The sequence below is a fragment of the Cinclus cinclus genome, chromosome 3 (genome assembly GCF_963662255.1).
Source record: "Cinclus cinclus chromosome 3, bCinCin1.1, whole genome shotgun sequence".
NCBI classification, from domain to species: Eukaryota; Metazoa; Chordata; class Aves; order Passeriformes; family Cinclidae; genus Cinclus; species Cinclus cinclus.
In genome coordinates, this window is record NC_085048.1 from 114,107,038 (window position 1) to 114,129,406 (window position 22,369).

At 39.2% G+C, this 22,369-nt stretch overlaps 1 protein-coding gene across 2 annotated transcripts; it reads right to left on the reverse strand.

The window, feature by feature from the left end:
• Positions 1-1,362: 1,362 nt before the first annotated feature.
• ACTR2 (actin related protein 2) lies at positions 1,363-21,998 on the reverse strand. 2 transcript variants are annotated; one of them, XM_062490643.1, is made up of 10 exons: positions 21,906-21,998; positions 16,208-16,318; positions 13,352-13,366; positions 11,098-11,313; positions 7,472-7,544; positions 5,461-5,597; positions 4,523-4,672; positions 3,707-3,852; positions 3,172-3,304; positions 1,363-2,041 (listed from the first exon to the last, which is right to left on the reverse strand). In XM_062490643.1, exons 1-10 carry the CDS (start codon positions 21,951-21,953, stop codon positions 1,871-1,873), a joined length of 1,200 nt encoding a protein of 399 aa, XP_062346627.1. In that variant the 5' UTR covers positions 21,954-21,998; the 3' UTR covers positions 1,363-1,870. The 2 variants fall into 2 exon arrangements, with proteins under 2 accessions (XP_062346627.1, XP_062346625.1); XM_062490641.1 differs by lacking the exon at positions 13,352-13,366.
• Positions 21,999-22,369: the final 371 nt, after the last annotated feature.

A 22,369-nucleotide genomic window follows, 5' to 3' on the forward strand; every position in this document is an offset into this window, starting at 1 on the left:
AATGGTCATTACTAGCAATACTATAGTGACTGTCTTGTTATTAAAGAAATGCAGACATAGTTTCTGCCCCTTTGGCTCGCTCAGCCAAAGGAAGCTGTCTGCTCAATTTAGAAAGGAAGCACATTTTAGGAGTCCAAGGGAGTTTAATATTTCCATGTTTCTGGGGTCAATTATTAATGTAAAGATGTAGACAAATGGCAAGTACATGAAAGCATCTCTCATACATTCCAAGGTTTGGAAGTCAAGAGCAGATCTTGACTTCCTTATGCTTAAATGTTATGGTAGGCTTCGAAAACCAGTAAGAAGTAATATAATATTTCTATGGAAAGCAAAGTAGAACTAAGTCTAGCTAGCATTTGTATGCAAGCAGTTTTTGCTATGTTTAATGTAAGGCAGATTTTATTGCAAAGACAGTTACCAGTCTGCTAGTAGGGGGAAAAAAAAAAAAAAAACCAAAACAAACAGGCAACTATAGTCAGAGAAGGTGGCTGATCATTACTAGTGACAACTTCCATTTTTTAGAACAACTCAGCTTTAATGTACTTTCTGGAAACAGCACTTTCATCACTGGTTTTCACTTCCTTCCCCATCCCATGTTAAGTATCAAAAAATCAAGACTGGATAAAATGAATTGTGGCTATTTACCAACTGACAACTATTCCAATATTATTCTTAACTGGAACAAATATAAGTCATTCTTTATGACCTACTGCCACTGGTTGTTTATAAATATCTGCTTGCTGCAATAAACACTGGTCATTGAAATATCCATTTGCAGTAACTACTTGGCACTAGGTTAATATACTTGTAAAGTTTAATGGAAGTGCTTCTGATGTACGTACAAGCACTTAAAACATCAGACTTTTTAAAACTTAGTTCTGGGGCTTTAAAATATTCATAGTTACAGTCTTCACAAGCAGCTCTGAAATTATGGAATCTCTTCAGTAAGTTTAGAGGCTCCTGTCCGAGCATATCTAAGTTTCTTCAACAATTACAGAATAGCTAATTTAACATTCTTGCTTCCTATGCTGAGACAACACGGTACCAAAATTTAGTTATAAAAAGAGGCATTTTTGGTCAGGGCGACCCCCCCAGCTGTCCCTTAACAAAAAAGAAACACAGCTCAAACCTGTCTCCTCTCTCCAGAAAAAAAAGACACCTAAGGCCACAAATGTACAACTGCCAGAACATCAGGTGTTTCTCCATTCATGGCAACTGTACATTCCCACTTAGAGAAATACAGTCCGAAGGCCCCACCACCACCTTTAAGGATGAACTACTCAGAAGCCAATTTAGGCAGCAGTGCATGTGAAACAACATTACATTGAAACGGTGTATTAAAGTCATTCCAGCTACTTCAACTAGTTTTTAACAATGTTTAATCAAAATTCCTAATTGCAGGAAAGAAAAAAAAGAAAAAAAAAAAAACAATGTGTAGAGAGAGGCATGAAGATGCAAAGATAACCACCACAATGATCCAATAGCAAAAACTCTTGTTTAAAGGTTTTCTTATGCTAAAAAAGGCACACAACCCCTTGTGAACTAGAGACAAAAGCTAGCAGGACTACAGCAATAAACCCAGAAGAAAAAGCCTACCAGAATTACCCAACTGCCTACTGGGAGGGAACAATGAAGTAGACAGGCTGCTCTTGCTCCGTTTTGTTTGCAGGGAAGTGGTCAAATTTAATAGTCAAATTTAGCCACATTAAGAAACATTTAACAAAAGCTACCCCAAGAAACCAGAACAAAACCTGACGTTTGGGTCAAAAGGCCACAGACAGGCCCTTCCATAGCATGTAGCTGAGTGAGTTCAGAGATTGGCAATGAAAGAAAAAAGCTTTAGACACGTGATGGGAACAAGCTTTGGGATTTATCGAACAGTCACACCAAGCTTCTCCAGCACACGCACTCCCTTTTCTTGGTACTCTTGTCGGGTCATCCAGAAGTTGTCTTTGTCTTTCATGATGTCTGCTAGAACAGCACCCCCCAGAAACACCATGTGCTTTCGACGAGGGGGATCTTCGATTCGGATCTTAAATTTCTGAGATAAAGGAAAGAAATTGTTACTACGATTCTTGAAACAAAGCCTTGAAAAATAAAATCGGGCTTTCCACCAGAACAATGAAGTGGAGACTGTCTAGTGAGAAAAATGCAACTAAAAAATCTGAAATGTTAGCACAGGGCACTCTGTGCAAGCTTCCACCTTGCACAACCAAATTAAAACAATGATTTTGCATTGGAAATTACACACAGCTACTGACACTTGTCTAAAAATTGTACTTTCGGTATATAAACAAAAAGCCCAGGATTCAGAATACTGACAGAAAATTAAAGACACAATTTTTGCATTTCAGGAACACTATTAAAAGTGAAATAATTCTTAAACTTTGATGGCCAAAATTATCAGAAATTACCAGATCATCAAATCACAAATATTTCAGAATTATACCAATTTACACATTTGAATTAATATTAATAGCAATAATATTAATTAATGAACATTTCCTTAACTTCTGCAGTGCTAAAGCTCTAACTTGAAGAGAAAAAGAATGAGTACAAAGCTGTGACTGAAATACTGTCACAGATGTAAAACATGTGGAATTGAGTCGGTCCATAGAAGACCTTCAGAGAACACTGTATTAAGAACCAGGGAAGTTCAATTCAGGTCACCATTAGAAATAACACACTGTTACCTCTGTAACATGTATGGCTGTTACCTGCTTGTCACAGTAACCTATGGAAAAGCAAAACTTACTCCACCTGAAAGCCTGCTAGAACTCCAGCCTCTCTCATTTTTGAGCATTTCACTTTGCAGTATGAACCAAAACTTTCAGAGATTAAAGAAAGGTTGTTTTTGGGTTTTTTTTTTTTTTGCTCAATGACAACTTAAAGGCACAGCTTTGCTTAACCAACATTACAATTTGTGTCCTGGTATTTATCAGCCTATTTTACATTCGAATCAACCCAGGCCTTCAGGAACTACCAGCTACTAGCAGGGTCTAGAAGGTAACTTCATTGCAAGTAGGTACAAAGCAAAGGCAGGGGTGTGAGAAGCGATTTTTGCAAGCTGCAGAGAGGGCCACCCGCAGGCTCCATCATTTCTGACCACTTGGTTCCCTCTAGCGGGAATCCAAGGGAAGCCTCCCGGTTCAGCAGCCACCCGATACCCACCGAGAGTTTTTCCACATCTCCTTTCAGAACTCGTTCCAGGTAGAGCTGTTTCAGCTCCCGCTCCAGCCGTGAAGGCAGCCCAGGGTACATGGTAGACCCTCCAGACAGCACAATGTGCTTGTAGAATTCAGACCTGACCAAAAAAACAAAAACAAAAAAACAGCCTTTGTAGTGTTGTATAGTTTACACTGTACTACGATAGGTACCTGTACAGACAGGGGAGTAAATACAAATCTAAAAGACTACTACTGCTGCACAAAGACAGACCGCACGATTTTAGGAGACTTGCTCATGCCTTCCAAGAAAGAAATGAAAAAAATATTGTGCTTTCAAGATTTTTATCTTTGCTCATTCTTAATGAAATAGATTGTAGACAACCTGTTAAGCTCCAAAAGCTCAGTCTGAGCCCCACTCCCAGCATACACCCTTCTCCCAGGAGCACACATTAGTGTCTAAAGCAAAAGTTTTTACTTTGAAGACAGTTCTTGCACCACTCCTGCACCCAGACCAAGGATTTTAAATGTTCTGCTCTTACCTGGTATCAATGTCAGCAGCCTGGATGGTGTTGAACAGCAATTCAGCCACACCAACCCCTTCAACATTGATTAAGTGAGGCTGGAAGAGAGCCTCTGGTGCCTCAAACCGTTCTCCACCAACTTTGATAATCCTGCCATCTGGGAGCTAGGGAAGAAACACCACCATTGAAAAGACTACTTTTAGCCACTTGAATGTTAAAAAAAAACTAAGAGGAAATGACCTACATTGCTCCCAAATGTTTTAACACAGGAAATTGTTGATTATTCTCAGCACTGCAAGAAGTCATTCAGCAGTACTGAAAGAATATACAAATTCTTTAACCACTGCAATTCACTTGGAGACATCAGACACATCAATACTGACCTACCAAATACCAACTCCTAGTATTAACTTTAAAAATTAGCTTACAGCAAGAATAATGCTTTTCTGCAAATTTTTCCAACTGTGATCACAAAGTTTTGACTAAGAACAAGTTTACCTTTCCTGACATCAGATAGGAGTCTTATGTCTCACTGCTGCATGGATGAAGCTGAAACAATTTTATATGCTAGAATAAGTCCACTTTCTCTACAAATTCCTTTACTATAATATTCAAATTTCAAAAGTTCTACAATGAAAAAAATGAGTACAAAGTCTTACAGGAAATCTGAAAAGAAAAAAAGCCTGTAGAAGACTTTCACAGAACCAATTAATCTGATTCTACAGGCTGAGGTGAGCTAGTGCCAAGAAAAATTGTGAAGGAATCAAAGCTAAACGCTACCTGAATTTAAACCTAGGAAGTTTAGGACAAAGAAAGCTGTGTCGAGACACTCACCGTGTAGGATTCAACTAGAACTGTGGTCTCTAGTGCCAGCTTCTGCTCCTGTTCAATGTTGTATCCCACATAACACAGCTTCTCCTTGATCATGCGAACCGTCTCAAAATCAGCAGAATGGTTGAAAGCATAACCTCGCAGCAAGAGGAGCTGGAGGGAGCACAGCAGGTTAGCAGGAAATGAGAGGAACAGTCCAGATCTCTCAGGAGAGGAGTATATTTAAACACCTATCTCTGTTCACCTCCCTCTTTTAGCTGCAAATTTGGATATTAAGATAAATCCTTCCCAGTGTAACCATTATTCCCAGAAAAGCAGCAGCATTACTCCAAAGGGGACGTTTTCTTCATCACTTCAATTTTCAGCATAACCAGCACAAAGACAAATGAAAAAAAACCAAAATAATTCTTATCTTTAGAACTTCACTTCAAAACATTCCCATACTCCACTTTAAACATAAGATTTGTCAATCTAAGATGTTGCTTATATTTAAAACACCCAAACAAATTAATTGTCTGTCACACATGCTCTCTTATATAATAATCAGGAAAGAACCACTACATTATTTCCCACACTGTAAGAAAGTCTTCCTGGAAAAAGATGAGTAGAACTGAGAGAATAGAATTTAGCTTTCACTTAAGATATTGAGAAAGTCAACTTTTGAGCTTTGCCTTCCCAAATAGGGAATAAATTCCCTTCCTACAAGATTGCCACTAAGAAAATGTGAGGTCTCTGATTAAAAGTATCATCAATATCAATATCACGTGATTCAGATGATGAAACACAGTAAGAACAGACTGAAGTAACACAGAGAATACAGGAGTTCTTAATATAATAAAGTGAAAATATATAGTGGTTTCTTGCCATCAAGGAATTTTGACTTGAACCAACATACCCCAGATACCAACCTCAACCTGAAACCCTCTTCCCTCCAAGCTTACCTTAATGAGGTACCTAGTGATGTCCCTCCCAGCAATATCTAACCGTCTCGTGAGGTGAGGGAGGGAGAAGCCTTCATAAACTGGGCAAATGTGAGTCACACCATCTCCAGAGTCCACAACAACACCAGTCAACAAACCTAAAAGAATGGAGGGGGGGGGGGGGGGAGGTGGGAAGCACAACTTTTATTGTACTTTCATAAACAGAGCAAAACAGCAGCATGTTTAAGATACGATTTTTCACTGTAAACTGATACAACCTCTCTTCCCTCAGTCATCAGTACACATTAAACAGTTTAGGTTTTCATAGTAACAAATGCTTTCATACCTCTTTTTTTTTTGAAGTACTACTTTTACCTAGATGTTTAGAACTCTACTGCTAACAATTTTATGTGTTGTTTTGGCATCCTAAATTGCACTCTAATTATAGGGAGTATCTGTGCTCATTAAATGCTTATCAGGGCACAAATCCCTCCACAGATTCAGTTGTGCAATTATATATCAAGTTCTGAAATATGAAGAAATCTAGAGATATAGCCACAATTTTACCTTGCTAAATTCTTAGGACTTGATTTTTACTGGTATTTAAAAAGCCAAATACTTTTGTAAGGCAGAGAACAATATTTAGACTATACAGCACATGCCTACTATTCCCTCACACAAGTGGTATTAGGCTGAATGAGATCCACTTTCACAGACTAAAAAAAAAATCAACTCTCCTGAAAAAAAGTTTACCACAAACTATTAAATTCTAAGGTATTCAAAACAGATATCACGAACGTGTAGAAACAGAAGTTTCTATACTTAAGAGACAAAAAGCAATGGTGAAACTTGATCAGAAAACAGTTTTATAGTTTCTCATGAGCAACCTAAAGCAAGAAATCACATTTTAAGGAGACACCTTAGAATTGCGGTGCACTGAAAAGCAACTACTTTAATCTTTGAAGTAATATAAAAAAGTAGCATGTTTTAAAGGATTTTTTTTTTAATTTTCAAAAACAAACATTTGATTTATGTGCCCCTTCATTTCTACATTTTAGAAGGTCTTCAGCTTTGTTTTGGATGAAGGTATGTGGAAACACCACAAACTGCTCTAAGTTGTCTCATATTCTGTTATTCACAAAGTAATTGAGCACTACACAGTAAGGTACACTAACAATTACAGCAGACTTTGAGACTGTAGATGTCAGTTAATTAAATATTTGTAAGGAATCAAACCTAAGAAAACCAAGGGGAAAAAAACGTAATAGCACAGATTGCAGCAGATAAAATTAATATTCAGGTTTGCAAAAGTGGTTTTGGTTCAAGTAGTTATATTGACTTGCATGGCAGAGCCACCCTTCCAGCACTCCACTGCTTTTTAATCCTGGACAAAGACACTGCAGTGACATGTTAATGGATATGGATATTTATGTCCTGCTATGCAATAGCCAAATAGACCAAGTCACCAACAAACAGATGCAAGGAGTAATGATGTTAGAACTGAGGTGCTTGAGTAACTTCTTAAAATGCTAGATGGATTGTAGTCGATGGTAGAATTTCCATTGAATTCAGTCAATCCACAGTTTTCTGCTCAGGCTGAGGACCATTTCAATTTAGTTTATCTACAGCAAAAGACTCAACATTTTTTTTTTTTCCCCCCAGAAAACAGTGCAGAAGTCACATGATCACCTTCTTGAAATTATTCTCTTACTCATGGTAAAAAGTTCTTCCTTTTTCAGAAAATCTGAAGTAAGCCATTAAGACTTGATGCCAAAGACAAAACTATGACACCCTCAAACAGTAAGAGTCTTGAGGAACCAGTTTTTTGCATTTATCCACAAAAATAACACCAACAGGTGGTACCTATCAACAGTTCCTCAAAACAAAAAGCAAACTGTCAGTCAGAGCTGAGCTTCCTTAGAGAACAGCATGGAATTAAGCCCAAGATCCAGTTAGTACTGGATGCCATGTTAGTACTTTAGCTCAGCAACACATCTGGAAACTAAAGGAATTTTAGGTTAATTTTGCCTACCTTGAGCATACAGAGTAAGAACAGCCTGGATGGCTACATACACCCCAGAAAACTGGTACGTCTCAAACATAACCTGTAAGATGAAGGCAAAAATCAGCTTCCAAAACAGGCCAAATACCTCAAAGAAACTTCATCAGTGTTTGAAAACTGTATTTCTAGAATTTTGTACTTTCACTAATCAGAAACACTTCCAAGAATTTTCATCACACAGATTCTGCATGAACATTAGAGACTGATGAGCTTTGGGACAGTGAGAAGTACATTCAGTTCTGTACCTTACCTGCTCACACCAGACAAGCCAGATGAAATATTCCACAAAAGCAAATACTTACAAGAAACCCACACACCAATTTTTGCAGCTTTACACAAATTTTCACTTTTCCAAGGTGCTTAATGAGTGGGAGGCAGTACTTGTAGACCAGCCAAGCAGTTCATTACTAAAGTGTGACTTGGGAATAAAATGTTTGTTTAAGATGTATGCTTTAAAACAAAGTTCAGGCATTTTTCATTCTTCATATTAAGCAATACAGACTTTGACATTGTGTGCAGTTGTATAAATAAAGACCAGACTCCTTCATATCTTAGTCTACAATAAGCCCAGTATCACAGGCTGTTCTCTGGATCTGGACCACCTTCTTCTCTTCTTTAAAGGGCAACCAATGACAAATTTTTAAATTTAGTGTAAAATCTACTACAGAGAGAAAACTGCAGGTCTGCAGAATTCATACTCAGTAACTCCTTGTCTTGTACACGAGGTTTCCCTAATCACTTAACTAGTTTCAGTTAAGTAGGCCAAGATTAAAGGATGTAGAGTTTATAGGAATTTATTTTCTTCCTAAACACAAGAAAAGGCAAAGTAAACAAATCATGATGTACAGCAGTTTTTGCCTCAATAAGCTTTACCAGGAAAAATGCATGAACTCTGATTATTCTGACACATACAGAAGTTTTGCTTTTGCTACCCTGCAGCCTTCTGAACCCTTCTGCAACTTCTAGGATTAGAAACTGACTGAATCCTAAGTGCTTCCACAGCTCAAGTAAAAGATATCTAAATATTTTTGAAGAAAAAAGCTGATGCCTGACAATTTTAGAATTCTGAACTATTTAAAGAACCTCCTCCGTTAGAACAGTGTGAAAAGGAACAGAAAGGGAACAGCTGAAAGGGCAGCAACTCAAAATAGATCCCCTTTCAGTAGTCATTGTCTAAACCCAGCACTACTCCAATGGATATTTTTAAATAACCTGAGTTCTTATTAAATGAAAAGTAAGAAAAATCTAAATTATCACCTTCATACCATTCAAATGCCACTAGTTACTGCCTTCACATATACCAAACCCTAAAGGCCTCTACAAAACCTCTTTTAATAACCTTTGGGGGTGTTGTCACTCTTTCTTTCAAGAAAAAAAAAAGAAATGCTTTCTCCTCTACATTACTCTCTTTGACATGGAAAATGCCTCAACACATGTATGTTAACATGGACATGCATGTATGTTAACAAATCTTAAGATATAAACACTAAGAAATATATTTCCCTGAAAGGATTCTTCTTCATATAACAGCAGACTTTTGATTACCTGCAAAGTGATGTTCTAACTGGGTACAGAAAGGAAGAATTAAAAACTGGGGAACAAAAAAAAAATAATAATCTTAGGTTGGATTAGACAAAGTGACTGTGCTTGAGTGTCTCTATAGCTTCTTGATTTGCCACTTTGGTCTGGCTGCTTCTGAGGATGTTGTAAAATAAGAGTGCAGCAGATAAAGACAAATAGCAAACACCCTGTTAAGCTTAGGAGCAATATGGGTCTTGTACATGCTATGAAAGGAAAAGCACTTTTTAAACATATATTTTACAATATAGCTGACATGTGAATACTTGCTGCCTTACTATTGCAGGTGGGTCAGACAAAGTGATGAAATGAGGAGAGAGAATTACTGGAAACAGAATGAAGGACAGCATATGCAATTATCCATCATCTTTATACGGTCCAGATGACCAAGCTTTTCTTCTAAAATGCTTCTGCACTGTATCCAAAAATGCAGAAACATTATGATATTTACTGCAGGCTTTAGGAAATATCTTCATTCAGTCCCCTGCCTCATACTGGGCTCACCTCCCCGGAAAGGAGGAGGCCATGTCAAAAATGGAAGGAGTAAAAATACACTGCAGTTAAACTAAATATTGCAAGTTCTCATAACATTGTGTTCCATTAAAAACATTAATAGAAATAATGAGCTTCTGTGTAACTCAAATTTAGATTTACAAAAATGGATTCTAGTTCTCACTAATCTTCTGCATCATGATTAAGGATCTATGGTCTCTGGGGCAGTGTTAAAAAGGCAAATAGAGCAATGCAAATATTCTATCAGAATTCAGAGGCCACACTAGAATTTTTGGTATAAAATTACTTGGCACAAGAATAACTAAAATCCATCCTTTTGTATTTATCAGGAAAACAGAAACAAGAGCACTATTGTTAACAACTGAAAAGCAAAGAAACAGACAGGAAACAACCATTCCTGCCATGTGGAGGCCACCCAGAATAACCTGCTCTGTCTATCATACCACAGCTGGCTGATACACAGTACACAATATTACTAGTGTTGCATTACCTGATACTTATGTCATAGGACCCTAATGCCCACAACTGCTAAAATAAATTGCTGAATTTAGATTGCACTGTCTGATTTTTTTCTTTTTTTTTTTTTTACTTAAGTTTTCCCAACTTTGCTAGACTTCATTTGCTCACTGGTCACTGAAAGAAAGGATTAGTGCAAATGTATTCACAGACAAGTCACAGAAAGCACTACTGTGGCCATGAGATCAAAAGGATTTCAAAGGAAAGGTCATGATAAATGTAAATTCTTAACAGACTAAGCAATGAATTTGGGGAAATATATATATATAAATATATACAACCTTTGACATTAAAACTTATATTAACTGAAAATACCTATGCTGCTTATGAGAAAAAAAAAATCAACAAAACAGAAAGCTAAACATTCTCTTCTCATAAAATATTACTGCTCTTCAAACCTGAGTCTTTATGACATCTACAAGAGCTAAACAACAGATATCTAACAACTTACACTGAATACAAGGTTCAGCTAGCACTTAGATCACCCAGAGATTTGAGGATGCAAGAACCAGGCTTTCCTTCTTAGAAGGCTTTCATTGATAAATCCCTAGCACTAATTAAAGATTAGTGTATTGGTTGTCATCACACCTTCATCTCAACTACCTCCAACAACACTGCTCCATCTGGTAAGCATCATCTAGCTCCAATCTCCTCTGCATTACTGGCTTATATAAGTCCAAGTCATTTAAAGTAATTAACATTCATCCAACAGCTAGTAATCAACGGGTATGTGAAGACAGATATGTATTTCCAATTCTGTGTTTTAATGCTGCTATTAGTGCTTGAGACAAGAAGCCTGCTTACAGCTTGTGAATGAGATCAGCTGGTTTGAATTTAAGCACAGTAGCATTCCTGCCTATGGCTGAGAATGGGTTTTGGTTAGAGAACAGAACTGCTTTGCTTCAGACAGTCACTGCGTGTGGCTGGAACAAGGAATCTCTTAGCAATGCTCCAGTGACTGTATATCAGCTCTTACTAGACACACATACCTCCACAATCTTCTCCCTATTTTTAGTCGGATTCATGGGAGGCTCTGTGAGTAGTATTTTACAATTTTTTGTGTCAATATTAAGTTTTTCTGGTCCAAACGTGTAATCCCAAAGGTGCTTCATATCATCCCAGTTTCGAACTATGCCATTCTCCATCGGATAATTCACTTCCAGCATTGATCGTAATTCACTGGCTTCATCACCAACCATCAGATCCTGTAAAATTTTAATACAAAAACATGTCAGTGTTTGCAAAGTTTACTAAACACCAAACTCCTCAAGAATGACAGTGAACTGCTTCAGCCTGTGTCCAAATAAGTACTTAAACAATGCCCACATTTTTTAATCATTTGCAGATACTTAAGAGAGAAGTAGAATGTATTTCATGTAATGTTTAAATTTGGCTCTTACCCATCCCACAGCTTTTCCAAAATAAACACTATTAATTTTATTTTTTCAATTAACCTTAAAGAAACCAATAAACCCTGTCAAGAACTAGAGACTAAAGACTTTGTAAGCACAGATGTTTCTCCACTGACACTTCCAAAATTATTTTATCAAATACTAATTTCTAAGAGCCGAGATGCAAAACAGCACATAAGGGTTGTAGGTGGGATTGGCAGAATATTTTTCCATGCATGTTGCAAATTTCTGTGCACAATACCAAAAAAGGAATAATGAGTGGTGAATAAGCATACCGAACAGGAGCAAAAGCAAATAAGAGATTATAAATTCCACACCAGACATTAAAAGAAACAATGGTTTACATATTGCCTGTGTCAATAGGGTGTGAAGAGACACATCTGAATATAAAATTTAACCTCATCTGTTCCTTGCCAGAAGTCCCAAGCCAGAAACCCCAGTAATGCATTCTTGCACAAACACAACCAACTAATGCAATTTGTATAGTCATTTCACACTGATTAAGCAATCTGTTTATTAACGTTAGTTATGCAAACATTGCACATTCAAATTAGCAGCATCCCATTTTCTCCTTTCCCACGTATTTCCCACAGGAAGTATGCACAGTAACATCTTATCTTTGCCCCTCATTATATCCCATACTTTTCTACAGAAGCCTGAACTGACTTGCTTGCACTTAGGCTGTAAGAACATATTTCTAGGTACCATTAGCTCTGTGTCCATAATAATATTAATTGAAAAAAAAAAAAAAAGGAAAAAAAAAAAGAAAAAGAAAAACCAGCTGCTTCATCCAAAGATATGCAGTTGCTATGGCACAGTGGAAGCGAGGGTTACTCAACCTATTATTCAATGCCAGGGAAAAAAAGATGCACAAGAAAAAAAGCTGGCATCCGGTTTATAACACCTATTTTAGAAGTAACCTAAGCAATTGCTGTTGACTATATAAAAGGGAAGTTAATTGAAAATAGCTTAAGTGAAACCATTCCTCTTTCACCCCCTCTCCCTGACAAGGTGTTTCATTTGTTTTCCCTTGCACAGCAGATCGCGCTTTGGCTCTTGGCTGTACAGAAGACAAGACTCCAACACTTTCAATCAAAAGCACCCTGGTGAAACCATACTATGAGAACTCCACCACGTAGCCACATTACTCATGAGAATTTAAGACGACACAAACTCACTCCATCAGTTAGAAGAATCAGAAGTTTTCTTTGTGCACTGCCCTTTGAGGCTCTAAGCTGCCCAACAGGACGTAGCTCTGGAAAAGCCGCTATTCAAAGGTGGAAAGCGAAAGTTGCACAAAACTTTCACATCCTTTTAAAACAAAGCTAAAGGGCAGAACAATTGTTCTCTCTTGAGAACAGCAGCACTAGCACACTAACAAACATGTATATTTGGCAGTTGAAGAGGAAGAAGGACACACAACCAAATCTGCAGAGAGGAATCAGTATATTGTGGCATCCAATGTTTCCACCATTTCAGTACTCAGTAATATCTGTCTAACTGAAATCTGAACATTTCTTCAAACTCTTGGTTTGTAATGTTAAACGTAGCAATTTATGTTGTTAAAGATGCTGAGTTCATGTTGATCTTCCAATGTTATTCTTGCATCTTGCAAAACTACAGGTTACATAGCATTTTAAAGCAATACACAAAATATTCTCGTTAATTAGTTGCCAGTAAACCAAAGCAATGAACAATGTCCAAAATAAGTATGTATTCAAATGTAAAATGTAAGACAAGACAAAACAACGAATAGCATTTTAAAAATAACAGCTACTAGGTCTCATGAAGCAAAAATAGCAAACAAAAAGCACAGGGGCACCTCACTTACCATCATTTTGTTATTCTACTTCAACAGGTCAAGAAAGGTGAAGAAAAGGTAGAAGCAAGAAAGTCAGAAAAGGCCTAAATGAAATTCTCAAATTATTTTAAGTACACAGTAGAATTAGGCTGAAAAGAGATGCATGTACAGCAGGAAATGATTTGAGTTAGTTTAGTTAGGGCCAAACTAACATTATCAGGACATCAGATTAAATTGTCTCTTAAAAGGAAGTTATTGCTACATGTCAGTGGGAAGTTATGTTTAGGCTTCCTAGACTGCAAACAAGATCAGTGTATCTACTTATCTCTCATAAATAGGATTCTGTGTATAAATATTGTGCAACAGTGGAGTTTTACCCTGGGCTAGGTGTATATCTGAACTAGACAAGACTGCACAGAACAACTGACCATAACCAGCTCTGACAATTGCTAAATTTAAATTTTGTTTTTAAAATTCACTTAATAGATCCAAGAATTGAAAACTACTCCTTAGAACTGGCTTAATACCCTCCTCAAACCTGGTGCAGACTAGTAAGTCAGTAAAAGCCAAGAGTAGCATCTATGCTTTTGGTTTTAGTTGCAATTTTAAGCAAAATAATTCCAGTAGTAACTGAATTACTGAGGAGGAGAAAAAGCTGTATCCCTGTTGCTAGCTGAAATGAGAATCCATAAGGAAAATATGGTCAAAGCAATTTGAAATTGGTAACTCAATGGATAATAACCACTGTTTTGATCAGCTTCCAGGCTCCTTTCACAGAGTTTCTGGATTTCACAGGAGCGCAACTTTCCTGAATAGTTTTGAAAAGTTAAACTGATAATCTCCTTTCCAGCTTCCTTTACTCAGTTTTAAACTTATCACATAAGAGCTCGCATGCCTAGAATTAAATTTTGGCATAAACTCATTTGCTAAAATACTTTTTTTTTTTCTTTAGGAAATCTGCAAGATTCTCACAAAGAAAAACAGCACTCACACTTAACAAGTCTTTCTACTGTATTATCCTACTGGAATACCCAAAGTGTCTGTGGCAGGGATTTCTTCTCTTGATACACTGCTTCCTTAAGAAAGGGTAACAAGCTGTTATAGGCAGATGATACAAAACTTGTAGAAAAAATCGAGACACAGTTTATACTCTTTAAAATACACCCACATGACCCATGCTCAAGCAGAAGACCAGCAATGCATGCGAGATGATCATTTACAGGTTCTTTTGCTGATCTCATAGCAATTACCCACTTCTACCTCCTATCCTTTCAATGCAGCACTGTTATCTGTAACAATATTAAATTATCAGATAATCAGGATACCAAAACTGGCAGGATAGGCTGTATTGAATCAGCTGGGAAGAAAATATGACTTCAATGGTGAGATTTCATGCAAGAAAGTTTTGTGGGGAGTTTAGACTCATAAATCACTGCATAATTTCATAAAACTTTACCAGGACCTCCCTTAAGGGGAGGTCCTCACATTAAATTCAAGAAGATACCCAAAGAAGCACCTCTCCCCAAATCTTAGTAGAGAAAGGATTATGTTTCTGTATCCTCACAAAATAATCCTTTCTACTGCGAAAGGGAAAGATCTCTATCCTCTCAACCAACTTGTCTTAGCTGATACAAGGTAAAGCATTATTGAGATAGTAACAAGACAAACCCATAATCACATTTTGGGAAGCTCTAGCATGTTTCAGCCTTTTGACTTCCTTGTATGGCCTTCTGCTGATACTACAAGCATTTTACAGGCAGAAGCAGAAACCAAACAACTGAAGTTCTCCTTGTCAACTACAGGGTTCTGAAAACAAGGAAGTGATGTTTTTTTCCTCCTCCTGAACTGCTGCTCAGAACCAGTAAGGAAAGCAAAATTGAAATCCTGTATATCTGTGGTCCTGCTTAACCTTCACTGGCCTAAGAGGGCACTTCTACAGTTCTGTATTGCCACCTGCTTCTCCCTCTCTCCAACTGGAGTTTGCACAATGGTCTACTGAGGCAGTCATTACTTTACCTGACCAAGAAATCCCTCTTTTTCAGCTGGACCAGCTCACTAAAGCAGTTCACAACATGCTTGCACAAGCAGCATGACCAGCACAAGGTGAGAATTGTGTGGCTAGAAGCAAGAAGGGAGGATGTGACCACAGCAGGGCCAAGACATTTACCAAAGCCTGTACAGCAGAAGCAACTAATAACATTTGAAGTGTCACTCTCTAATTACAAAATAAGTGAAAAAGTATAGCTCTCTGGACTTGAGAAAATGAATTCTCCAAGAGTGACTCTCCTCTCCCTCCATGTCTTGGAATAATGCCCCAAGACAAAGCAGCCTGAACAGAGCCTCTCCATCTCTAACTGGTGTGGAGCACCTACATCCATCAACAGCAAAAGGAAAACGAAAACCATAGAAACAATGAAACGCAAACACAACCAAGGTTAAACATCTCATACAAGATCACAGATGATCAACTCTGAGTAGAAAGCAAACCGTACAGAAAAACCTGGAAGCTCCAGCAGTTCTTCATCATTGTCTCAAAATCCCACAGTACAGCCTGGTGACAGTCAGTCACTTCTGTCTGATTTCTGCCTTCTAATCTTGACACCATTTGCATACTGGCATTTGAAGCCCCTTTTTGCCCAGAACCACTCAAGCCCTACCTGCTACCTCCTCAGGTGTACTATCTGAAGGCCTTCAGTGCATTAGATTACCCTCTTCTTTAACTTTGTCATTTGAGACAGGCTAAAATCCAATACAGAAATTAATCAAGAGATACTGAAACAGCATAAAATGGAGTTAAGGAAAAAAACATTTCCAAACATTACACAAGTCAAAAGCTGCCCTAGATATTTTTATCTGTCAGAAAGAAATAGCAATAAAAAAATTTACCTTGATTTCAATGTTTCCTACTTTAGCAGTTGATCTTATAATGGGCCTTCCAACCAAAGCTGGAAAAATGTGCTCTGGAAAATTCGAGCCTGCATAGCCACATTTCACAAACTGAAAAGGAAGAAATAATTTTATTAGAATATGCTTTACTTTTGTTTACAAAGAGAAACCTGGTTTGGGGTAAAAAATTAAAAGTCCAAATTTAAGAGCATGTGCCCCACTGGAAACTAAATTGATTTGTACTTTCAAACCAATTTTACACATTTTAGACGATGCATAGATTTTTAAAACTGAATAGAAGTATTTTCCAGAATGTTTTCTGAATCAAGACTATCACATTTTTGAGAAACGGTTTAAAATAAATAAGTACCTTGCGAGGTGTAAAAGAGTCCAGTGTCTGAATTTAGATTTCTTGCCACTCTATAAAGAAGTCCTCTAGCAACCTGAAATCTGTAATTTTGTAATGGATCACCTTATAATGATTACCCAATGAAACCTAATTAAATCACCTCTCCAATTAGAGCACACAGTAGTCTAATGAATTACACACCAGAAAAAACTCCAAATCTTGTGAATTCAAGTTCGACACTCTTATAAAGTGTTCAAACATGAACTAGCAATTCTGATGGATTTCTCAAAGTTTCGTAATTTTGAGGATTCTCCTTTAAGGATATAGTCTGCAGTAAGTACTTCTAATACCAACAGCACAACCAAAACTTCAGATGGTGGCAATTCACACCAAACAGGATGCTCCAAAAGTCTGCTACCCAAATACATACAAAAGGAAGCTTTGTATCACTGGGTTCCAAGATAGTATACGCACCAAGAAAACAATGACAATTTACTGAACAATAAAAAAATATACAGTCACTAGAGGAAGTTCAGTTGCAAAATGTGAACTTTAAATGTGCCAGGAAGAAGTTACAAGTTTAGCTCATGGGGATCAGCAAGTTATGCTCTTCAGCTATCCTATTTTGATAGGATATTTTCATGTATTGTACTCTGATGTTCCACCCACAGCTCATACAGAGAAGACTCCTCTTTTATTCTGATGCACAGCTTGCATACTGGACTATATTAACACGCCAGAACAAAAACAATTTCATCTGCAAAATTACCCAACCATTGAGGTGCAGCAGCAGTAACCCAGCACCATGGGATCCCTCGGGTTGGAGGGAACCTCAGGAGCTGTCTCATCCAACGCTGGGCTCAAACCAATTACCGCTAAATTCTGAACAGGTTGTTCAAGGCTTGGACCAGCTGGGTGCTGGGATCCTCCAAGAACAAGCAATTCAACAGACTCCTTGGGACCCTGTCCCAAAACATAATTATCCACTGCAGGTCGTCTTAAAAGCCATCTGCTAGAATTTTCCAAGTATTTGCTGAGTTTTCGAAGCAAGATCTGAAGAGTGCCACTGGAACAATTATCCCAGCAAAGAGTACAGCTAATTGCAGCTGAGAGGAATTCTGTCATTATACTAACGGTAACATGAAAAGTCATTTGTGCTGTTGCTCGTGTATTTATTCACCTTACTGCAGTAAAAAAGAGCACCTGCTGTGGAAAGAAATTTCGAGAGCCAGTTACAGAAAGAGCCAAGAGATACTTTAATCAAAGCTGGAGTAATAGAGGGGAGAAAGGATTTTTATTTTGCTTTTTTGTGAACCTAGTTTCTTTCCCTCCTTCAGTGCTTGCCCTCCAAAGGCAGAGATGTTTGGAATACCTGAAGAATGACACTGTGTATATACAACTCATTTCACTCATACTACTTCAAGCCCGGAATATTCTGAAAAGGCAAGTATTTATCAATTATTTTGGTTATACTAAGGCCAGGTGTGCCTAGGAGTTGCATAGATCTTATCTGTGCAATCAAGAATACAGTGCTGCTATGAGAAAGCAAAGAGCAGCCACAAGCACTTCTGGATCACATACCTGAACACATCAGTATATCAGAAGTAACAGACTAAGTAATATCTAAATAAATCTTTACAACTTAAACTCCTGAACACCCCCTCAAGAAGCTCCACTACTCAACCTTTTAAACCCTGCTAAATGCCCAGTATTTGTACAGCAACCCTGATGTATGCAACCAAAACAACTACTGCACAAAAATCAGTGCCTCTTGGCCAACACCTCTCAGAATCACATACAACTATACTGACCTAAAAGCTTCTGACCTACATAACCAAAAAAATTCTTACTATTCGATATGAATAGTAACTTCCAGCCTCATTTTACATTAAGACCTTGATGCATCTTCCTGGGATGGCAATTAACAAATCCTAGATTTTAAAAACTAGACTTTCAATTCTCCAACCAGCCTAAACCACAATCAAAATCAGATTTAATCAATGTGAACTACACTGAGCGAAATTAAGCTTGGACATTCACAGTCTGTTTCCCACCTCTTTCAGGCCAGAACAGAGAGCCTTAAAAATTACATTTTACAAAGTTTGACAGACTCTGCCATAGACAGAAAGGACAGAATTTTAACTTGCCTTCAAATTTGAAATTTCCCCTTGCAGTCTACATAAAAAATTGGTGAAGACAAGAACAAGTGAGCCTTCTCTGTCAGCTTCCCCATCAATGGGGGCATCCTCACTGTAGTATTCTCCCTGACAACATCCTGAATATTCAGCTGGCTCAGTAGGTTTGTGATGACCTAACATTGCTGAAGAAACAGGCTCAGTAAAACTATCAAGAGGTAGATGCACAGACCTGTGTAACAACAAATTTTGGACTCTTAGATTTTTTGAAGGGGTACAGGAAACAAGATACCACTCCCTCCTGTCCCTTACAGGAAATCCTTCAAAATCTCCAAGTAAACCATATAAACTGCAGTAATCTGGAACAGCTTCTCTTTTCTAAGGCCCAACATTAAATGTTCACTGTTCTGCCACTCTCAGTTTGAAACTCTCCAGTTTAAGAACAGTGCACTTGTTTCTCTTTCACCTCTTGCTGTGCACATCCCTCACAGCAATTATTGAACAATTTCAGTACAATGCTCATGTTTCCAATAATAACGCAAGCACTCTACGAATTTACCCACTTCTGCAAGGACTTCACCATCATTTGTTTTTGCACACATTTGCTATACATTCAGAATGTTCTAAGAACAGCTATTTAGCCTGCCTGTGTGCAAAACTACATATGTAAGACTTTTTACCATATATAGTTTCTTCTCAATTTCACTGTGGTTTATACTGAGTCTTTCACTTCCTACTGAGTCATCAAACACTAAGAACTTGCATGTATAAGTGTTCTTTCAAACTAAAAGAATGAGGAAGCTCGCAAACAGGTCACATGACTGGTTTTAAAATGAATACTAATATTCTTATCAGACCTCTGTGCTTGATCCTTTCCACTGATGCAACTCTCAAATAAAAGCCCTAAATACAGTTACAGCAATTTTACAGGCCAATAAGTAACCTTCCATTTGGCCTCTAACAATAAGAACATCCACCTTTAACACTTTACACCTTTGAGGTGCCATTGCCTGCCTCCCATACTACATTTTGCAAGAACTTCCTTTGAGTCACTCACCTCTTCCTCAAAGACTGGCTGCAGCCTGTTACCTCAGAAGTCCTACTGCAGCCTAACAAGAACAGCAATATCAAAGACAAGTCCAATGTTAAAAACTCACCTGATTTTTCCAGATATATTCTCCATTTTTTTATCTGTAAGATTTCTGACATGTGGAAAGAGACTGAATTTCAATCATGCTTTTAAGTGTGAGATACCAAAAATAATTTTAAAATAAGACATCTCTTGTCATATAGGAAAAATATTATTATCAAAATACTGGTTTGACGATATAGGACCACTTGATATCTCCACACGCAGTCGAGAATCAAAAGTTTTACTGAATGGAATTTTTGTCCAGCTGAGTTTTCCCAATCCTTGTTCAGCTATCCCAAGTCAATCTAAACATTTTGAGATGACTTAAGAATTACTTCTGACACTGGGCTCTCCCACCCAAGGAGCTCTGTGGCTTCCAGACACACACTGCTCTGCCCAAAGGCCAAGCACAACCCAAAACCACACAAGCTGAAGTGACACAGTCCCCTCCTCCTGCACCATAAAGGCACCTTCCACTCCTATGGTTATTTATATCCTGCTGGTACAACTCACGGAGGGAAAAAAAACGCATAGATGCAAGATGCCTCTGGAATTAACAGCACACACAGATACCCTAGATTGTAAAGAAATCTGCGTGGCACACCCATCTTGGGAAATCTGATTGGGAACAACCGCTCTTACCCCCTGTGTCACACCCGAGACCAGCCAAGGTACAACACTGCTGTCACCACCAATACACTAAACATTTTACAACTCAGTGATTATTGCCATATAAAGGACCACGCCAATGGATGAAACTCTGAATTTTTATTTTTTTTTTAAATCTGGGCCTCACAATAGGAATATTAAAGGAAAAAAAAGAGCAACCAGAAAAATCAAACCAAAAACAAACATACCAAAAAGCAGCTTTAATATCCCTTTATAACAAGAAAATGCTATCTTTTCTTCTTTCCTTTTTCTAAATGATAGTGTGAAAAGTGCCCAATGGCTCTGAACCCTAGCCCTATTAAACATAACGTTTGCTATATGAGGGTTAACAAAGACATCAAAATTATCAAATCCCTGAACTGTCGAATATGATGCTCTTCTTCCTGAACCATTCTAACAATTTCAGATGCTAATTGAAAAACCCTCTATTTTAGGATGCTGAATCCCTAACAACATCATCCTTTGTCTCAACTATTCTTTCTTAGGCTTATTTAAAAAAAACCCACCTCCTTATTACAAGTGTCCATATATAAAAAAAAACAAAAAACCTTTGTCTTTTTTGCCATTCAAGAGACCTTAATGTACCACCAATTAAGTTAACCCTCCAAATAATATTGGTTTAATACGGGAAACCCTAGATTGCTAAAAAAAAAAAAAAAATACCAAGGGGAAATATCCACCGACAGCATCTGATCTCCTTCTGCTTTAAAATGGTATCTTTTTCACTTCCTGCCAAGGTGCCTCACAGCCTGACAAAAGGATGGATTTCCAGCGGGTGCCTGCACACTTATGGAGGCCAGAAAAGGTGGGAAGGATGGCGAGAAAACCTTTAATTTAAAAAATGCGAATTTGGAGGTACGTGGCAGATCAGAGAGGTGTTAGGGAAAGGATGATGCTCTGTTTTGAGCAGCAGCTGCCCCCTCCCCAAAAAACAAAACAAACAAAAATAAAAAAACTAAACCTACAGACACAGGACACATCCTGATTGCTCAATGCATCATGCGCTCCTTCAGAATGCTCAAAAATCGGTATTTCTGTCTAAACGCTCGTTGCTACAGCGAGACTCGCTCAGGTCGCGTAGAGAAATCAGGATACCGACGGTAAAATCGGAACGCCGAAGGGATGCGGGCAGAGCCAGCAGCGCCGATGCCCGGCGGTCCTTCCCGGTTCGGGAACACGGGGACACCGGGCCGAGGGCCGCCGGCCCCCCCCCGCCCATTCATTCCGCGGGCCCGCTCCAGCGCCGGGACGGCGGCCGGGCCCAGCGGCGGCAGCAGGGCCGGGCGGGCGCGGCCCGCGGGCGGTGCCGGCAGGAAGCCACGGGCCGGGGCCGGGGGGGAGAATCGCCCGGCTTCCCCTTCCCCTCCGCCCCGGCAGCAGGGCGGGTCCCGGCGCCGCCCAGCAGAGACTCACCCCGGTGCCGTTGTCGCACACCACCACTTTCCTGCCCAGCGTGTCCATCGCCGCGACACCGACACGGCTCCGCGCCGCGATACACCCACACCGACCGCGACACCGGCACCGCCCCGACCTCCGCCGGGCCCCCCGAGCGCGCCGCCCGCCGCGCGCGCACGCCGGAAGCCGTCAGCGCGCGCCGCCGGCCCCGCCCGCCGCCCGCCCCGCCCCCGTTGCCATGGCGGCGGCGGGACACGGGAGGCAACGCGGGGCCGAAACCCGGTCCCAGCGGCGGCCCAAACCTCCCCGAGTCACCCCAGCTTGCCAGGTCGGCTCTTTGTGTTCGTCTCCCACCGATAGCGAGGCGGGGACGGGTCACCTGAGGGTCCGCTCGCCTTTCCCCCTCACGCCTTCCCCTCCCCCACGGGGATCCGTCTGCTCTCTCCCCTCGCACTGAGCGACATCAGGCAGCTCTTGACAGC

Excerpts from the sequence above, each read along its gene's own strand:
- ACTR2 (XM_062490643.1), bottom strand. The coding sequence starts at position 21,953 with ATGGACACGCTGGGCAGGAAAGTGGTGGTGTGCGACAACGGCACCGGG. Across the intron at positions 4,673-5,460 it reads TCACTAGGTACCTCATTAAG|CTCCTCTTGCTGCGAGGTTA; the intron begins GTAAGCTTGGAG and ends TGCTCCCTCCAG. Across the intron at positions 3,305-3,706 it reads GCTGCTGACATTGATACCAG|GTCTGAATTCTACAAGCACA; the intron begins GTAAGAGCAGAA and ends TTTTTTGGTCAG.